This window comes from Pipistrellus kuhlii, unplaced genomic scaffold (genome assembly GCF_014108245.1).
Source record: "Pipistrellus kuhlii isolate mPipKuh1 unplaced genomic scaffold, mPipKuh1.p scaffold_m20_p_3, whole genome shotgun sequence".
NCBI classification, from domain to species: Eukaryota; Metazoa; Chordata; class Mammalia; order Chiroptera; family Vespertilionidae; genus Pipistrellus; species Pipistrellus kuhlii.
This window is the reverse complement of record NW_023425529.1, coordinates 125307178-125325014: the sequence shown is the minus strand read 5'-3', so window position 1 is coordinate 125325014 and position 17837 is coordinate 125307178. Positions and strand designations below refer to the sequence as shown.

Genomic DNA, 17837 nt, shown 5'->3' with positions numbered 1-17837 from the left:
ATGAAAGATACCCAAGCTATGCCAACTCATGGGGAGGCATATCTTCACGTTATGATCTGATGGATGCCTCAGAGCTTTCACTGCTTCAAAGTCACATTCAGCTGCCATCATGCCTCAGGCATTCATGCATTTGTACTGAAGCAGTTCTATAAAGCTCATACTGAATGTAGACATCCTTCCAACAGATAACACTTAGCATTTTGGTCACTAACATGTAAGATTAATGAGCTTATCATAGTAGCCTACCACCAATTATACCCAAGAGATAGGTCATTTTGATGAGACAGATTGGAAGATAATAAAAATATATTAATTGCACAGCAACAGCAGACTAGATGGGAAGCAAACGTTATTAGCAGTAACTCCTCCAAAGAAATTATTAAAATAGCCCAGAGGAAGAAAAAAAAAACACAAAAAAACTCTGAAGATAAGGTCAAATTTTGCTCACCAAGAATTTATTTTTATAGGTATAAAAAAAATGGCAGTCCAACAGTATTTAAAAATAAATACTGTTTTATTTTCTTATATTCACTAAGAAATTTTATTCTGAGAACAATACTGGCTTGCCTAATATTTTGAATGTAAACAGAGCTTAATCTTTTTTAAAATATTTATTTATTTATTTTAATTTAATTTATTTTATTTTATTTTTTACAGAGAGGAAGAGAGAGGGATAGAGAGTTAGAAACATCAATGGAAGAGAATCATGGATCAGCTGCCTCTTACACACCCCCTACTGGGGATTTGACTGCAACAAAGGTACATGCCCTTGATAGGAATAGAGCCTGGGACCTTTCAGTCCGCAGGTTGACGCTCTATCCACTGAGCCAAACTGGTTTTGGCCAGAGCTTAATCTTGAGAAAATTTAAGTCGTCAATTAAATGTTAAGAATATATTAATGATGCAATGCAATATTTCTATCTTAGAAAAATAATAAATTATCCATGTTTCATAATACAAAATTATAATGATGATTAATACATTTTAATGGCAAATGTGACAATATTTATTGAATAGTTGGGACTCATGGTTAACTACCAATAAAATAGCAAAATGCTACAGTGAAAAACTATAGTCTCTGGCAATGGATAGCACAGGAGATGTTGCAGAAAATTTCAGCAAAATTTATATAGCTATTACAAAATTCACATGTAATATTTATTATTTTAAGATACAAATTTATCTTCAAAGACCTATGTTAATTAAGTAATTCCCCTGGATTTACAAGGTGTGTTCAGAGATATACGTACATTTTTAAGCTGGAATGGGTAATCCTTCACATCACCCTGAGAGGGCAAGATTTCTCTGCACAATGCTCTATTACGCAGGTTATTTTCAATAATAAAGTAATGGCATTTTCAACAGTCCCCTCAGGAAATTCTTTCAAAATATAACATGATAACCTTGCGTTTTTAGAGTTGTTTTTCTCTATAAAACTGAGTTAAAGGAATTAATTTTACTGTGGTTTTTCTATATGTTATCTAATGTGACATATTAGCCTCTTTAAAAATCACCTCTACCCCTTAAATTTGTGAAAAGCACTTCATCTCTTATAGTTGTAAGCCACTCTATTTAAAGAGAGTCTAAACTACTCTGAAGTTTTTAATACACTTCCTAATCAACTTAATTTTTTTTCTAAATATGAGCACACCTATACCAGAAAGGGCTGAATCCTGAACAGTTATCTGTATCTCATTAGAACTCTGATTCAGAATAATTCCTAAAAATTACTTTTATGTCCTCAGGCTTTAAATAATGATTTTGTGATGTATCCTATGAATCTGAAGTAATCTAAAGAGCTCTGTTGGTTACCCTGGCTGGTGTGCTCAGCTGGTTGTGTATCATTTCAAGCATCAAAAGGTCTTTAGTTAGATTCCCAGTCAGGACACATGCCTGGGTTGTGGGCTCAATCTCAAGTATGGGGCATGTAGGAGGGAACCAATGGATGCTTCTCTCTCTTCTCCCTTCCCCCTCCTTTCTCTAAAATCAATAAAAAAGTATTTTTTTTTTAAATAAAGTAAGAACTCTAAAATTAGCTAAAACTGGTTTGGCTCAATGGAAAGAGCATCAACTTGGGGACTGAAAGGTCCCGGGTTTGATTCTGGTCAAGGGCATGTACCTTGGTTGCGGGCATATTCCCAGTAGGGGGTATGAAGAGGCAGCTTATCTATGACTCTCTCTCATTGATGTTTCTAACTCTCTATCTTTTTCCCTCCCTGTCTGTACAAAATCAATAAAATATATTAAAAAAAAAAAGGAACTCTAAAATCAAAATTGAACTCCCAATTGATCCAATGATCTTACTTCTAGGAATATATCCCAAGAAACTAGAAATATCAATCAGAAAGGATATATGCACCCCTATGTTCATAGCAGCACAATTTACTACAATGGCTAAGATTTGAAAACAGCCTAAATGCCCATCAACAGATGAGTGGATTAAAAACTGTGGAACATCTACACAATGGAATACTATGCTGCTGTAAAAAGGAAGGAACTCTTACCATTAGAAACAGCATGGATGGACCTAGAGAGCATTATGCTAAGGGAAATAAGCCAGTCAGAGAAAGATAAATATCACATGATCTCACTCATTTGTGGAATATAATGACCAACATAAACTGATGAACAAAAGCAGATCAAGAGACAGAGAAACATCGATCAGACCCTCGAACCTTAGCGGGAAGATAGGGGAGGGTGAGTGGCAGGGGGAGAGATTAACCAAAGGATTTGTATGCATGCACATTAGCATAACCAATAGGTACAGACTCCATGGGGGTGAGAGCACAAGCTGGAGGGTGGGGGGAAATGGAGGGATAAGGACATATATGTAATACCTTAATTAATATAAAGAATAAAAAATGAAAATAACTCTATTGATTAAATAATTATGAAGTTTCTGAATTATTAACTTCCTTGAATGATTAATTAGTTTGTTGGAATATAGGAAGTAACTCCTCCAAATAAATTATTAAAATAACCCAGAGGAAGGAAAAGTTAATCCCTCAGAAGACAAGGCCAAATTTGTTCACCAAGAATTTTGCTCACCAAATTTTGCTCTCCTAACATAATCTAGTTATGTTTCACTTTGGGACATTCCTACTTGCTTCAACTCCAAAGTAAGTTAACACATATTATCTTGGTGAAAGTTTATGCTATGTTTTTTTATGTATAGATAAGGACTGATAGTTGTTTATTTTTAATATAAAGTGTCACATAATGTTTTACATACTTTTTTGTACGTTTGTTTTTGTGGGTTTTTTATTATTATTATTTTTTTATGTTTGTCCACTAACTTGGGGCACAGCATAAACTTTACTTTTTTTTCAAAATATATCTAGTAATTATTTATGGTGTTCCAGGTCATTTTAACAGGTATTGAGGATACAGTTATTAAAAAAAAAAAAAAAACAGATTCCTTGGCTTTGGGGTGCTTGCATTCTATGGTAAGAGCTAAATAGTTAACAAATATAGTGTGTCAGGTAATAATGGGTGCTATCAAGAAAAATACAGCTGGATAAGGGTATAGAGAGTGAGTAGGTAGAACATATTTTTTTCTTTATAAGGTGGTCAGGAAATGTGTCTATGAGGAATTGAATCTGAGGATACAGCTAACAGAAGTTAGAGACTGAGTTACTCTAAGGCTAATGAGAAGGATAGTCCAGGTACAAATAACAGCAAATGTATAGATCCTGAGACTTCCTTAATCTTGGTGAGTTTGAGACATAGGAAGTTTGAGACAAAGTCACTGTAGCAGAACAGGGACAATAAAATGGGATAGGGGAGAGAAATTTGTGGGTATGAGATCAGAAAGTTGGGCAGGAGCCAGATCATGTGACACTCTCTGAGCCATGGAAAAGTGTAGCTTTTACTCCAATGAAGTTGGAAGCAGAGGAATGAAGTTGTTCCCTTTAAAATTTGCATTAGGTTGTATAGTTCCCAAATATATGTACATCCTAGTCTTCAGAACATGTGACTATGTTATCTTACTTGGCAAAAGGGACTTTGCAGTTGTGATTAAATTAAGGATTTTGCTATAAGGAGATTACCCTGGATTATCCACATGGCTACAATGTAATCACAATGGTCCTTTGAAAAGCATTCAGGAAAAGTTGGAGGAGGTGATGTGGTAAGAAAAGTGGAGATTAGAGTAATGTGCTTTGGGGATGGAGGAAGGACAAGAAGCCCAGGAATAGGGATAGATTCTAGAAGCTGAAAAAAGAAAAGAGAATTGATTCTTTCCTCACAATTTTCAAAATGAACCATCTCTCTTGATACATTCACTTTAACCCAGTAAAATTTGCATCAGACTTGAGCCCCAGAACTTTAAGAGAATACATGTATGCTGTTTTAAGGCACTAAATTTGTGGTAAAATTTTACAGCAGCAATAGAAAACTATAAATGAATTTGTTATAAAATTAATAAATATATTAGTGTCACAAAAGCCTGAAGAAGACATCTGTAATAATTTCAACAATAAAGATATATTTATAAGTAAATAAGTACTTCTAGTTATCAACTGGAGAATAGAATACCCAAATAGCAGAAGAAGGGAAATCTGTTAGGAAATAGTAGTGACTTGAGCTGGTGGGCTTGCAGGAAAGTAAATAGACTAAATAACATGTTGATTGATTATGTAACTTGATTAAAAAACTAATGTGTTCATTGTCTATTACTGAATAAAAAAAATCAGCAGCTTATAGCAACAAATATGTATAATCTCATTTCCCATCTGTTGGGAGAAAGCCCCAAAATCCAAATGCAGAATTGATTCTAAAAAACTGACATGCAACATTATTCAAATCTATAAAAGCTTTAAGAGGAGAAACTTACATAGGCAAAGTGGCTGTTTCCAGTGGTGGAAGAATCCACTCTTCTCCAAGGACAGTATCCCTTTTCATAGAGGGTTAACAGTAAAAGCATATGGAGGGTAGTCACACAGACCACCAGAAAGAACAATGCTTCCCTAAGTTAAGAGATAATATCGGGCAGGTATCACACTCTATACATTCATTAACCTCCTTCCTGGGAACATGACATTTATCTTTGGGGGGCATTTCAGTCTTCTGGGTAGTCAGCCAAGCAGGAAGTGACATAGTTAAAAGGTTGCAGAAGATTAAACATATAGTCTAACATTGCCCAGATGCCTTTGCTGTTGGAACCATATTGCATCTCTGAGTTCCTGTACACATCTATTTCCTCAGAAATCCAAGTGGGCTCCTAATACTTGGAAAAAGCTCAGCATCTTCTCTGAAGACTAAGAAAAATCCATTCTCCAGTTTGTTCAGGCTTTTGGTAAAGTTGTCATGCAGCAGTTGCTCTTAGTAATTAAAGATTGCTCTCAGATCCTTTCCATCTTCAAAGTTAGCAACAGCTTACAGAATCTTTTTGTGCTTGGAATCTGAGCTCCCTTCTGCTACCAGCTGGAGGAAATGCCTTGCTTTTCAAGAATACATATGATTATTTTAATTATGCTAGTCCCACACAGTAATTTTTTTTTATTTTTAATCCTCACCAGAGAATATGTTTCATTGAGTTTTGAGAGAGAGAGAAACATGGATGTGAGAGAGAAACATCTATCAGTTACTTCCCATACTAGCCCTTAGCAAGAAGCAAACCTGTAACGCTTTGGTGTATGGGATGACACTCCAAATAACGGAGCCACCTGTCCAGGGCATTATTTTATTCCTTTTAAAACAATCCTTCAGGCAACTTTTAGAATATATAAATTATTAAATAATTAATTTGGGGTATAAGTGAATTATTTTCTCCAACTTTTCCAATGTTTTAATCACCTAGGAACAATCTCTATGCCCTCTGAAGACCTTAAGAAATAGAATCTCTGGCCCATAGACTAGAAGAGGAACAAAGCTGTGGTTATAAGTGTCCCAGGTGAAAATTATCGGAGAACAATGGGCAAATGAAAATTTACTAGTTTATTTTATCTCTTATTCTAATGAAATATACCCAAAATATGAGAAACAGTAAATATTGTAATAAGGCAAACAACTTCACAATATTGTGTACTATTGACTTGGTCTCGAGATGAGAAACTGAGAGTTAAAGAGAACAAATGATTATATGTCACTTAATTTTTAACTTGAATCTAAGCCTGAAAATAATTTGCAAAGAATACTGCATTTTTTAACACCTTAGATTTGCTCCTTAAAACTTGTGCATCAAATTTTTATTTTTTGAGAAATAATGCAAATTTCAAGAAATGGAGAATAATTCAGGAAATGGCAGTCTATAAAAAAGTTTTTAAATGAAAGATCTCAAATATGATTAAAAGAAGTGGTAATCCATAAAAGAAAGCACTACGATGTTCAAAAATGCAAATAAGGAGTTCACATCAAGCAATTTGGTCAAAATCTGAAAGTCAATTTAAATAATCAATGAAAGCCTATCTCCTTAGACCATTGTCATTAGATTGATTGCAAGGTCAAATACTAATGCTGAATAAATGCAGTTATCAAAAATCATTTTGCTTTAGCAGATGAGAAAAACGCAGCTGTTGTTCATGTCATGTAGAATAAAGGGAAAGATTTATACGGAAGTGCTCTTCATTTCTTGTGAGCTATCACGTCTGTCCAAATAGCAATATCCTGCCCGGCAGAGAATCTGCTGCTTGGCCTGGCCACGTGTTATTGTATTTGGACTGTGTCCATCGGCAAATGTTGACTTTTCATCCATGACCAAGGACAGAAATCTGTATGAGGAACGTGCAAAACATTTAATCCTTGTTTACTTGTTAACCAAGGTTTTGTCAAATCCTGCTGGTGTCTTTTTTTTTTTTTTTTTTTTTTGCATTCGTTTCTCAAGGTGACTGCAGATGCATTCACAATGTTGTAGTTAGATACAAGCTAGAAGGTAAAGCCCTGATTAAACTATTAGGTGTTTACTTAGATTTAGAAATATACATCTTGGTCTAAATATAGTTTCTTATTCCAAACCTAATCATCTCCTAAATCATAGTACAACCTACAGGAACGATTGCTTTATAATTCTTTTTTCCTGTCTTAATAAAACAAATATAATTTTAAAGTTATATTATGTCAGACAAACCACAGTGATGTTTAGTTAAAAAAAAAAAGGATGGTAGGAGTCATGCATCAAAATCTAGTCTTTTACTCTCAATTTCTAGATGAGAGTCTAAGAACGAGGGAATCTAATATTACTTTCACAAAGTCTATGCTAATTCGTTTGAATCTACTTTTCTGTTTGAGGTAACTATAATGATTATGTGACTTGAGATTTCTGGGTTGGTTCTGATTTTAGATATTTTATGCAAAAATCTCTTGAACCTAACATATGATCAAATTAAATTATGGAATGGTAAATGGAAAACATTTTTTCCATAAAGATACTAAAATTTGCCAGATCTATTTTTAAATTTAGACTGTTCACATAATTACAAGTTATTATTTCATATAAAAATCTGAGTGACAATGGCACTAAAATTTACATACTTTTCAGTATATACAATATAATAAGAGCAGAATGATAACTAATATTTATGCCCATGTAACATTGACTTAAAAGTATGGATTGGGCATAGTATAATGTGATCTGAATAGAAATGAAATCAAAAGCAAATGTGGGCAATACTTAGCAATATTCTCTGTTTATCATGCCAACTCATATTTGAAATTAAAATTTTAAATTTTTAGTCTGGAAACAAATTAATTGATTTGATTTGTAACAGCAACTATTCAATAAACATGGAAAATGATGGTGGAATAGTGGGAAGTATGGGTTCCTACCAAGTGAATTTTCCTGACATTTTTTTCAGGTTGCTCTAGATCTACATAAATATTTAGCATTAGCTTCCTATTCAATATAATCTACAGAAATTATACAATATTTTTATGGAGTTACACCTTGTCTCAAAGAAAAGAATAATTATAAACTAAGAATGAAAAAGAGCTAGTAAAAATACTAAATATATATTTTGTATTTATCACCTAGAGACATTAAAATAAACTTAAAATGTAGTGTTGGAAAATATTTGTTTCCCTGAAATTTTATTATAGGAAGGTTGATTAAAGCATGGGACAAATATGAATTTTTTGATATATTAAGAACAGCAATTGCAAAGCAAAATTATAGAATAAGGGTCTACATTTTAAACAGCGGGGAAACTGCTTCAATGAATCTAAATCAGTGAATGTATCTTTCAATTTAAAGTGTTTAGTGATGCACAACTTTTTTGCACACTACACTTATGCTAAGTTAATATCTTGGGAAAATACAGCAAAATTGGAATGTAAGGACAAATTTGCATAAAAATAATGCTATATGTTATCGCTAAAGGGCCATTATAATATGACAATCAGTTATGTTTTGCATGCAAGAAGTATATTTTTATAATAAAAATTTAACAAAATGAAAAATTGAGTTATGATAAATTTGATCTAACATGATATAAAAATAACATATAATTCAATTTTGGCAGCCTGTTTAAGTCTTATTTTATCCAACAATAAAAATTCTAAGGAAAATTCATTCACATGAAAGGCCAACCCTTTATTCAGTATGAAACCTAACTATGAATTGGAAGGTCTCATAATTTTTTCTTTTAAAGTATCAGTTTCTAGCTTTGGAATTAAAGGGTTTCAAGTCATCAGGTTGAAAAGCAGGTGGTCAACAGGCCAGAAGCTACTTGTAATTACAGTAGTGAGTTAATCAATGAAGTAACAGTTCTGCTTGCGGGTGTAATAAAATGAGATCAAGGCTCACTCAAGTGTCCGACCATTTAAGTATAGCTGGAGATCCATTAACTTGGGTTGTTTCACATTTTAAACCTGCATCTTTAAAAATTAGCAGTTCAAGCAGCTCTCTGATGGCTATTGCCTAAACTATAGGAAAAGTATTTTGTTTGATTTTGAGTGAGAAGGTGAGTTGTGCAAAGATGGAGAGGGAACTATATTGAAACTTGATATTAATATTAACTGAGACAACTCTCAAGAAGCTTTTTTAATGTTCTTTTATTTTCGCTGTCAACATTTTAATGCAGAGACAGATGGCTTATAGTTTCATCAGTACTTGTGTCTTTATACATTCAGAAGTCAGCAACGATAACCAAACTCATGGATTGCAGATTGTGAAAGGGAAGAAATAATTTAGGTTTAGGAAAAAAAAAATCTTTATATGTTTGAGTGTTGAAAAGAAAACATGATGGGGTATTAATTACTTTGAGAGAAAACAAATTGATGTAATGCTAAAATTATTGATAAGCAGTTTGGAATCCTGATCTGGATTTTAAATAGATATTGTATGATGTAGAACAAACAGGACATTACAAAATCTATGAAAAAAATGGAGAAATAGGAAAAACACACACATGAGCATTATCACATGCTTAAGGTCTCAATATAATAAAGCTGAAACCAGTTTGGATAGAGCATCGGTCTGTGGACCAAAGGGTCTTAGGTTAGTAGATTCCTGTCAAGGACATGTACATTGGTTGTGGGTACATCCTCGGTAGGGGGTGTGCAGGAGGCAGCTGATCAATGTTTCTCTCTCATCAATGTTTCTTGCTCTCTATCACTCTCCCTTCTTCTCTACAAAAAAATCAATAAAATATATTAAAAAATAAAAAAATAAAAAATATAGCACAGTCTCTGATACATGTGATGCATGTTAGATATTCAATAAATATTTATTGAGAAAATGTACAAATGGAAAGTATAGTTACTTATCAATATCATTACTTATAGTGAGAATGTTAAAAATAATTATACACTAGAGATAAAAAAAAATAGTGTATTGCATATACATTTTGCAGTATTAGTCAAAATTTCCAGATATTTGAAATTCTATGTATTTTATGGGAAATCAGAGATTATTTTAATCATATTTTGGAAATTGACAACATTAAATATCAATGCTTTTCTTTTTTAATTGTCACCCAAGGATATTTCTTCCATTGATTTTCAGATAGAGAAAAGAGAAGAAGGAGAGGGAAAGAGAGACACATTGATGTGAGAGAGACACATGGATTGGTTGCCTCCACACATGCCACCACTGGGGCTAGGGATTGAACCTACAACCCTTTGGCCAGTGGGCTGATGGTCAAACCACTCCGAAACACTAGCCAGACCTCAATATCAGTGCTTTTAAAAGAATATTTTCTCCTTTAAAAAAATCCCTAATAAAAAGTACCTAAAAATTTCATTTATAGGTTCTAATAATGAGAGAAACAAATTGGAAACTATTCAGTGTTAAGTATGTTTCAGATTATAAACTTTAAAGGACAGGGACTATTTAAGGGAACCAGTGGAATGACTATGCTCTTTTTAACAATTCATCACCAAAAAATGGTGTTTTTCTTTCTTTCTACTAATTCACAAACAAACATTATAGAAGACAACTTGCAAGTATTATTACTTCCCTAAATAAAACTTATTATTTTAAATTTTAATATCATGCAATTACTAGTAGTGATATGTAGGCCCAAATTAAAACATACACACACAAAGAAACAAACAAAACAAAAAAACTTTTCCGTTTAATGTTGTCCCAAAATAAAAATTTACCAAAGCATAATAAAGAGTATATTTTTCAATAATACAACTCACATTTTCAAGGACATAACCAATTAGCTTATTGATTTAAAATTTTTAATATATAATAAATCTTTATTGTTCATATTATTACAGGTGTTCCTCTTTTTTCCCCCCATAGCTGATTCTCCACCCCACCCCATGCCCTTACCCCCTGCCACTGTCCTCATCCATAGGTGTAAGATTTTTTTCCAATCTCTTCCCTCACCCCTCAGACCTCCTTCCCCCCTGAGAATTGTCAGTCCACTCCCTTTTTAAAAAAAAACTTTTTAAAAAGATACACTGTGTCCCAGGTCTGAGGCCCTGGCAAGAGGTTGGTCAGTTTTCTTACTTGAGTAAGTGCATACCTCACCAACTCTTGTCCAAAGCTCTCAAATTCCTAGGTCCCTATGCAACCACCATGATTGTCCAGAGATCAGGTACCAGATGACTTAGGACAGCCCTTATGAGCTGTAGTCTGAGAAATTACTAAAATTAGTCAATTCACAGAGAGCCCTAGGAACCTAGCTAACCCAACCCTATTTGTCATATAGAAGCTGACCATACAAGTCCACCTTGCTGCTATGCTTTCCTGGTATAGCCCCCTTTGTAGCATGGCCTGGAGTCTTTTCCTCCTCTGGAACTCTAAAGACTTCTGCCTTTCAACTGAGTGTCCTTTTGTCCTGCCTGCCCTTTGATGGGCATTTAAATCTTATATAACAATTGGGGACCTAAAAGACTTACCTAAGAATCTACCAAACTTTTAGAAACTTATTTATAGACTTTATCAAAAGTACCCAAATTTATTTACTTAAATGTATCATAATAAGTTCAATTTTCAAAGAGCAATTAATATTATTTAATGGACAGAAGCTCAATTTTTTGCAAGTTGGTGATTTTGAATAGTACACAGAAATTGTAACCACTCATGTTTTAAATTGTCAATTGTCTATAAGAACTTTTAGAAAACAGTAGACATGAAGTAGCTTGGAACAAACAAAGACCATCTGTTACCTGGCATAGGGACATGCCTCCCTCAATCCGATAACTGCTTCCCATTTCTTCTCAATGACACCCTTTTCTCCCCTTTCAGTTCACTACTTTAAAGCAAGTATTTGTTTCCCAGGATAGCCCTAAAGCTCCATGAGGATAGTGTTGACATCTGTTTTGTTCACTGTTATTTATCTGATGCCTGTCACAGTGTCAGATATAGTACATGCTCAGTAAATATTCATAGAATAAATAAAAGTTATGTTCTAAAAATAAAAAATAAACATATAAACTTGGTTAAATTATGTACAATGTACTCCACATGTACTTATAAGGGTACAAACATTATTTTCAATTATTGGGTAATATTTCATAATTTAATAAGAGGGCAATGGCAATGCATGTTGGATAAGGCTATATTAAAAATAAATTTGCATATTTCCTATCCTGTCTTTTTTTATGAACTGAATTAAAATTTGATTCTATCAGCTGAAAAGTTATTTTTCCTCCCTTTACAGATATTAACAAGAAAATTAATACTTATTAGGGATCTAGAAAAATAAAGGTTAAGATTTGGCCTCATACATGTTGCACATCAAATTGATGATTATGTTATCTCCATTGATGTCTAGAAAGGAGTGAATATATTTAACAGAAAAGTTAAATATTTTATTAATGTCACAAAGTATTGCTAAGGCAGATATTTGTTGTTAAAGAAGCTGTTGGTTTGATATTTGTGAAATCAGCATCTATTATTATATAAGATCTCCTTTTTAAGGGGACAATATCTGTAATAATTTTTCAGTACATTCTCAATCTCGTAAGATTTTAATTGACAACATTATTCATAGACCATTATTATTTCTTAGGACTATGAGGAATCAGAAGACTTTTAAGTCATTTTTCTCCATTAATGGATTTTAAATTCAGTCAGGAGAGAAAAAAATAAAAACAGGTATTTGTACAGAACCTCCCTTCCCTAAAAGAGGAAATGTCATTAAGCTAAGAGCTGAAGGAGCTCATAGGAAATTTGCTATTCATCAATGAGGGAAGATCTGTGGAAATCCTCCAGGTACAGATGAGACAAGAATTGGTAGAGTTTGGAAGCTTGGGTGGTATGTGGGAAACAAGTTGACCCTTGAAAGAGTAAGTAATTAAATGAAAACAGGCCAGGTGAAAAGCATCTTCTAAGCCTGTGATCCTATTGTGGGGAGGGTGGATTGGTTGGGGAAACTATTAGCTCTGTTGGATAGTCACTGAATACACAAAAGCAAACCTAAAAGGGAGAAATTGGATCAAACTTTTAAAATGTGGGCAGAATTCAGAGGTCAAAGAAAGGCTCATAGAGAATTTTCAATTAGATGTCCCAGGAACTAAGAAATCATTGGAGATTTATGAGAGAAATAGTTTTAAGTAATAAGCATGTCTTTAAACAAAATAAAACTGTTTGCTTTTGAGTGAATGGTAATACTAGTCGGATGGGAAGGAATTTTAAGATTGTTCTACAGAGCATATTTTAGATTTGAAAAATGACTAAATTTTGAGTGTATAGGCAAGTACATTTTAGCCACTTTTTCTTTTTTCACATCCAGTATCCATTCTGATGTTCTCTGTATTTTGTGATCTCAGGTATTTGCTATGAACTATTGCCTAACTCAGTAGGTTTCATTTAACATGCAAGAAATAACTAAATATTATTAAAACAAGTAGATGATAATATAATAGAAGCCCTACAATTATAGGGCACTTAAAAACAGTAGTAGTGCTAACATGGGTTTTAGCAAAAATCTACACTTCAATTCTTCAGTTATTTTAATTGTTCATTAGGCAATCTTGCAGGTTTGTACTCTACATTTTCTTCTACATTTTTATTCTGATGACTTTGCTTTTCAAATTGCTTTATGCCTCAGGCATTCTTACCTATTCACTTAACCTCATTCGTAAAATCAATTCCTAATTTCCAAGCTATCACTTATCACTTGACTGTTTAATCAAGGGAGAAAAAACAATAACAACAAAAAAACAGTGTTTTCCTTAACTATCTGGCTGTTGTTATTCATTAAATGGGGTGATATCATTGGACAATCACAGAAGAGTTTACTTTTGAAATCACGGTCAAAATGTCTGTTCTAGATTGCCTGCTAGAAAAAAAAAAGAATAAATATCTCCAATAACTTTTATCCCTGAATATTAGACTCCATGTGATACAATTTGCAACTTAGCTATAGTGTTGTACAATACAAATCTTGAAAATAGGTTAACTCAGAAGGAAGCAAATGTTGGCTTCAGAATCAAATGACTTCTTTATTTGAATTTCAGAATGCTTTCATTGACCAGGTGTGCCTTTAGCAATAACTATAGTGGAAGTGTTCTTTAAGATAATCATTGAATTTTTAAAAATATTTGAAAAATTAATTTCATGTGATCTCATATATAAAAACAAATATTCACATGAAAAAACATTATATCTAGCCATTTAAAGTATTTACTTATTTATTTATTTGGAGTATTTTTAATAACATGTTTAAGTAGTGCCTTTTCATTTTGTTCTCATGAAGTTATACTACTTACATATTCTTTAATATTGCACATACAAATTTTTATTTTTCATAATCTATCAAACCTATGAGCTTTATGTTAAGATTTTGGAAATAAATGCATATGACACATAAAGACTTGATCAGAAATCATATATCAAGGTATTATGCAAAGAGCTGAGGTCCCAGAAAACCTCACAGTATTGTTTGTGGATTCCAAAGATATTAACTCGGAGACTGGCTGTGAAAGACATAGGTATATTAGGACTTGTGTGTGCACCATGGATGGCTGACCCATGAAGTTCACTGCAGCACATACTGCCACCAGTGCAGTGGGCATGCCCTGCTCAGTCCCTGCTGGGCAGCCCACCAGTGCTATTGTTTTACCGTTACTTTGACCTAGACTTCCCAAAAACAAAGTTTTATAGCATACAGAAAACAGAGAAACACATGGAAAGCATGGGGAGGGTATGTGCATGTGTACAAACTGTAAAATCAAAACATTAGCTGTTTACAATCCAGGCTCACAGTTTCTCTGTGGCCTTCCTAGATCATGTTGCTGGCCAGGTTCCCAAAGTCTCACGGTCCACTTAAGATGGCCTTCCCTATATTCTCATCGAGTGGGAAGGGGAATTGGAGCAGGAAAAGGGGCCCATGTTCCAATTTACCATACACATGGGTGTATCTATTTGCCATATCTGTCTGTGAACCTATGTGTCTATTACCTATGTTTCTGTCTTTTTCCCCCCCTGAATATAAACAAAGGCTTAATGAAGAAAAAGATAATTCTTGCTTCAGTAACAAGAAACTTGATTCCTTCTTAAATCAATGGAGACAAAAAAAAAAAAAATACTTGAGTTGTTTAACTTAATATACTTTTCATGAGAAATGAGATCACCAATGCACTTTTTCTCTAGTCGATAATTTTAAATGAAAAATTCTAACTCTTTTCTTCTCTTATTTTTTCTGTCTCTTGTCCTCTGCAGATGGGCCTCTGGGCCCCCGAGGATTAGCTGAAGCTACAGAGATGTGCACTCAGGAGTGCTTGGTTTTGGGTCACTCTGATAATTGCTGGATGCCTCCTGGCTTAGGTCCATATCAACACCCCAAATCTCCTCTCTCAACTTTTGCACCCCAGAAAGAATGGGTCAAGAAGGACAAGCTTGTGAATGGGCACACCCTTACCAGAGCCTGGAAAGAAGACAGCAACAGGAACCAGTTCAACGACCGGAAGCAGTTTGGCTCCAATGAAGGCCATTTCAACAATGGCAGCCACATGACAGACATTCCTCTGGCCAACCTGAAGTCTTATAAGCAACAAGGAGGTGTTATGGAGAGTCCGAAGGAACACCAACTCTAAAAAATAAAACAAAATAAAAAAAATAAAAAAATAAAAAAAGGCTGTATGGGACCTAATAACTTTAATCTAAATAGACATGCTAATACTGTGTGTGTCAGAGCTTTATGTATTCAATAGATCTCTACAACTATGCCCCTTGTAGCAGGGATATTCATAACTTTGTGTTAGCACCATGGAGGATACAATGTTTTACAGCGTAAGAGAGAAGGTATTGATAGTTCTATTAGCCACGTGATCTTGTTTACTAGAATTGGTTAAACTCTCCAGAGATCTCTCCATTGTGCAAATATTCTGTTTTTCTCTCATTGCATTTTATTTTGACCCTGGACTGCTGCTATGAACAATAGAATGTGCATTTGGAGAGTAAGAAAGTTCCATGGATTAGAATGACTGACAAATATATCCAGTTAGAGAATTGTGCTCTTTTTGTCATTGATTTGTGCTGGGACTGCTATACTTGACATTATACTTCAAATAAAACTTAAAAAGATAAGCATTAAACCTATTGTGCTGTTAACAACGTTAGTGGACACTTGTAAGTCAGTGTTAAAGTATTTGTAAATAGAAGCAAGTTATTATTAACAACTTTTGTGTACTTATAATGTTCGCCTAAAAAATGTGTAGCATAATTCTGTGTTTTATAGTTGCTTCTTTCCTTTTTTTTTTTTTTCTTTTCTTTTTTTTCTTTCATTTGCCTCTGTCATTATTTTGTTGTTTCTTTTAGGTGAGGTGTTTCTGCGTTAGTAGTCTGTCTTGACACACATTGTTCCGAGGATCTCAAACACTTGCTTTTTGAAAAAGGTTCTGGATTCTTGCTTCTTTTATGATAGCTTATAATGCCAAGATTCTGTATAACATAAAGCTCCAAAGTAAAAACTTTATATAAAAAAATGATTTCTGTAAAAGCTTGAAAATTCAGAACCTATTTTCTTTACATTCTTATTTTCAAAGTAGGCAAAAGCAAATCACTTAATTAGTATTAAGTGAAAGAGTTATTGTTCAGAAAGTGATATAATATCCTGTACTTGTCACTCAGTAAAAACTAATATATCAAAATTAGCATATATTAAAAAATACTATTTAAAAATAGTTTAAATTGGGCAAATGTGTGTCTACAAGTTTGTTGAAATGGCAGAGTTTGTGTTGATCCTCATATACAATAATGTTGTTGTAACACAAGTGTTAGACCATAGCCACAAAATATTTAATGTGTTGTGCCTTCATGATGTAACAGAACATTCTCCAGGTAGGCTAGTTGGGGGAAATAAAGGGATAAAACTCTAATTATTGCTGTTTAACTGTTTGTTATCATAATTGGTCAATGCCTGGCAGGTACCAGCATCTCGTCACTTAAGTCAAACCAAGAGAGTGACAACTATCAGTAATGTTAATAAGATCTCAGTTGCACGTGCAAACAAATCCAAATTTGAACATTCTTAGGAGGTTTTTGTTAAGGCATGACAGATGATTTAAACAAATAAATAGCATGCAACAAATTGTCTTTATTGAAAGAAGTGAAAGTTATCTTAATGCCACATTTCAACATCAGTTTAAAAGTGAAAAAATAAAATGAAATAAAAAAAGGTTTGCTAATCTGATAGTTAATTTGTTACCAAAAATAAAATTACTTTGTAAATAGCAATTCACATTTTTTCACAGTATAATGGAAAATAATGGGTAGGGGTGCATTGCTTATTGCAGTACATTTTTGTCGGTTTGTGAGGGGTGTTTGATGACTTTGACAGAATAAATATCTAAACAATTATCCTTGTTACTGCTTTGCCAGTTCTACGTTATTTACAATTATTCAGCTCTTGCAATAAACGTTCTGAATTCCTCATTAGAGTGTGCTAATTCTTGGTCAACATCCAAAGTGATGATTCTTACACTAATTGTTGGATAAAGAGATGTTGATAAAACTTAAATTTTAATTAGAAGTCAAGAAAGATATGTTAGAGGTTTAATACCATTGTTCTGAAAATATGATTCCAAGTGATAGTAAAATTCCCTTAATAATTTATGAAACCATTATCTAGGGAAATTAGTGGAGAAAACTGGTTCACCTTCTAGTCAAGTTTCATACACATTTCATCAAAGTGAAATCCCAAGTTAAAAACTGGGAAGGTAGCATTGGTTAGCTAGTGAACTTATCTTCTTGACTCAGCCTTCCAATAAGATTTTATGAAACAAGCTCTCACATATTTTATTGTAGAACATGGCAGAAGAGGACCACTCTGGGACTAAGGCCTTAAAACAAAGACCAAAAGTTCATCTATATTTCTTTCAGGTTAGGAAAATTAGCACAGAAAGCTTTCAAGACTAATAAGACACACTAACACATATACTATGTGTTTCTATCAACCATAAAGCTACTGGATCAATGTTCACTTAATGTTAGGGCTTTA

At 33.4% G+C, this 17837-nt stretch overlaps 1 protein-coding gene across 4 annotated transcripts in view; it reads left to right on the top strand.

Annotated features, from left to right (window-relative positions):
• The window catches only part of PCDH9 (protocadherin 9), a 900785-nt gene extending 883515 nt beyond the window's left edge, over positions 1-17270 (top strand). For all 4 annotated transcript variants that reach the window (XM_036456728.2, XM_036456724.2, XM_036456726.2 and 1 more), the window contains one exon: positions 15059-17270. In XM_036456728.2, coding sequence (XP_036312621.1) covers positions 15059-15432 — 374 coding nt within the window. In that variant the 3' untranslated portion in view covers positions 15433-17270. The remainder of the gene's footprint in view (positions 1-15058) is intronic.
• Positions 17271-17837: the final 567 nt, after the last annotated feature.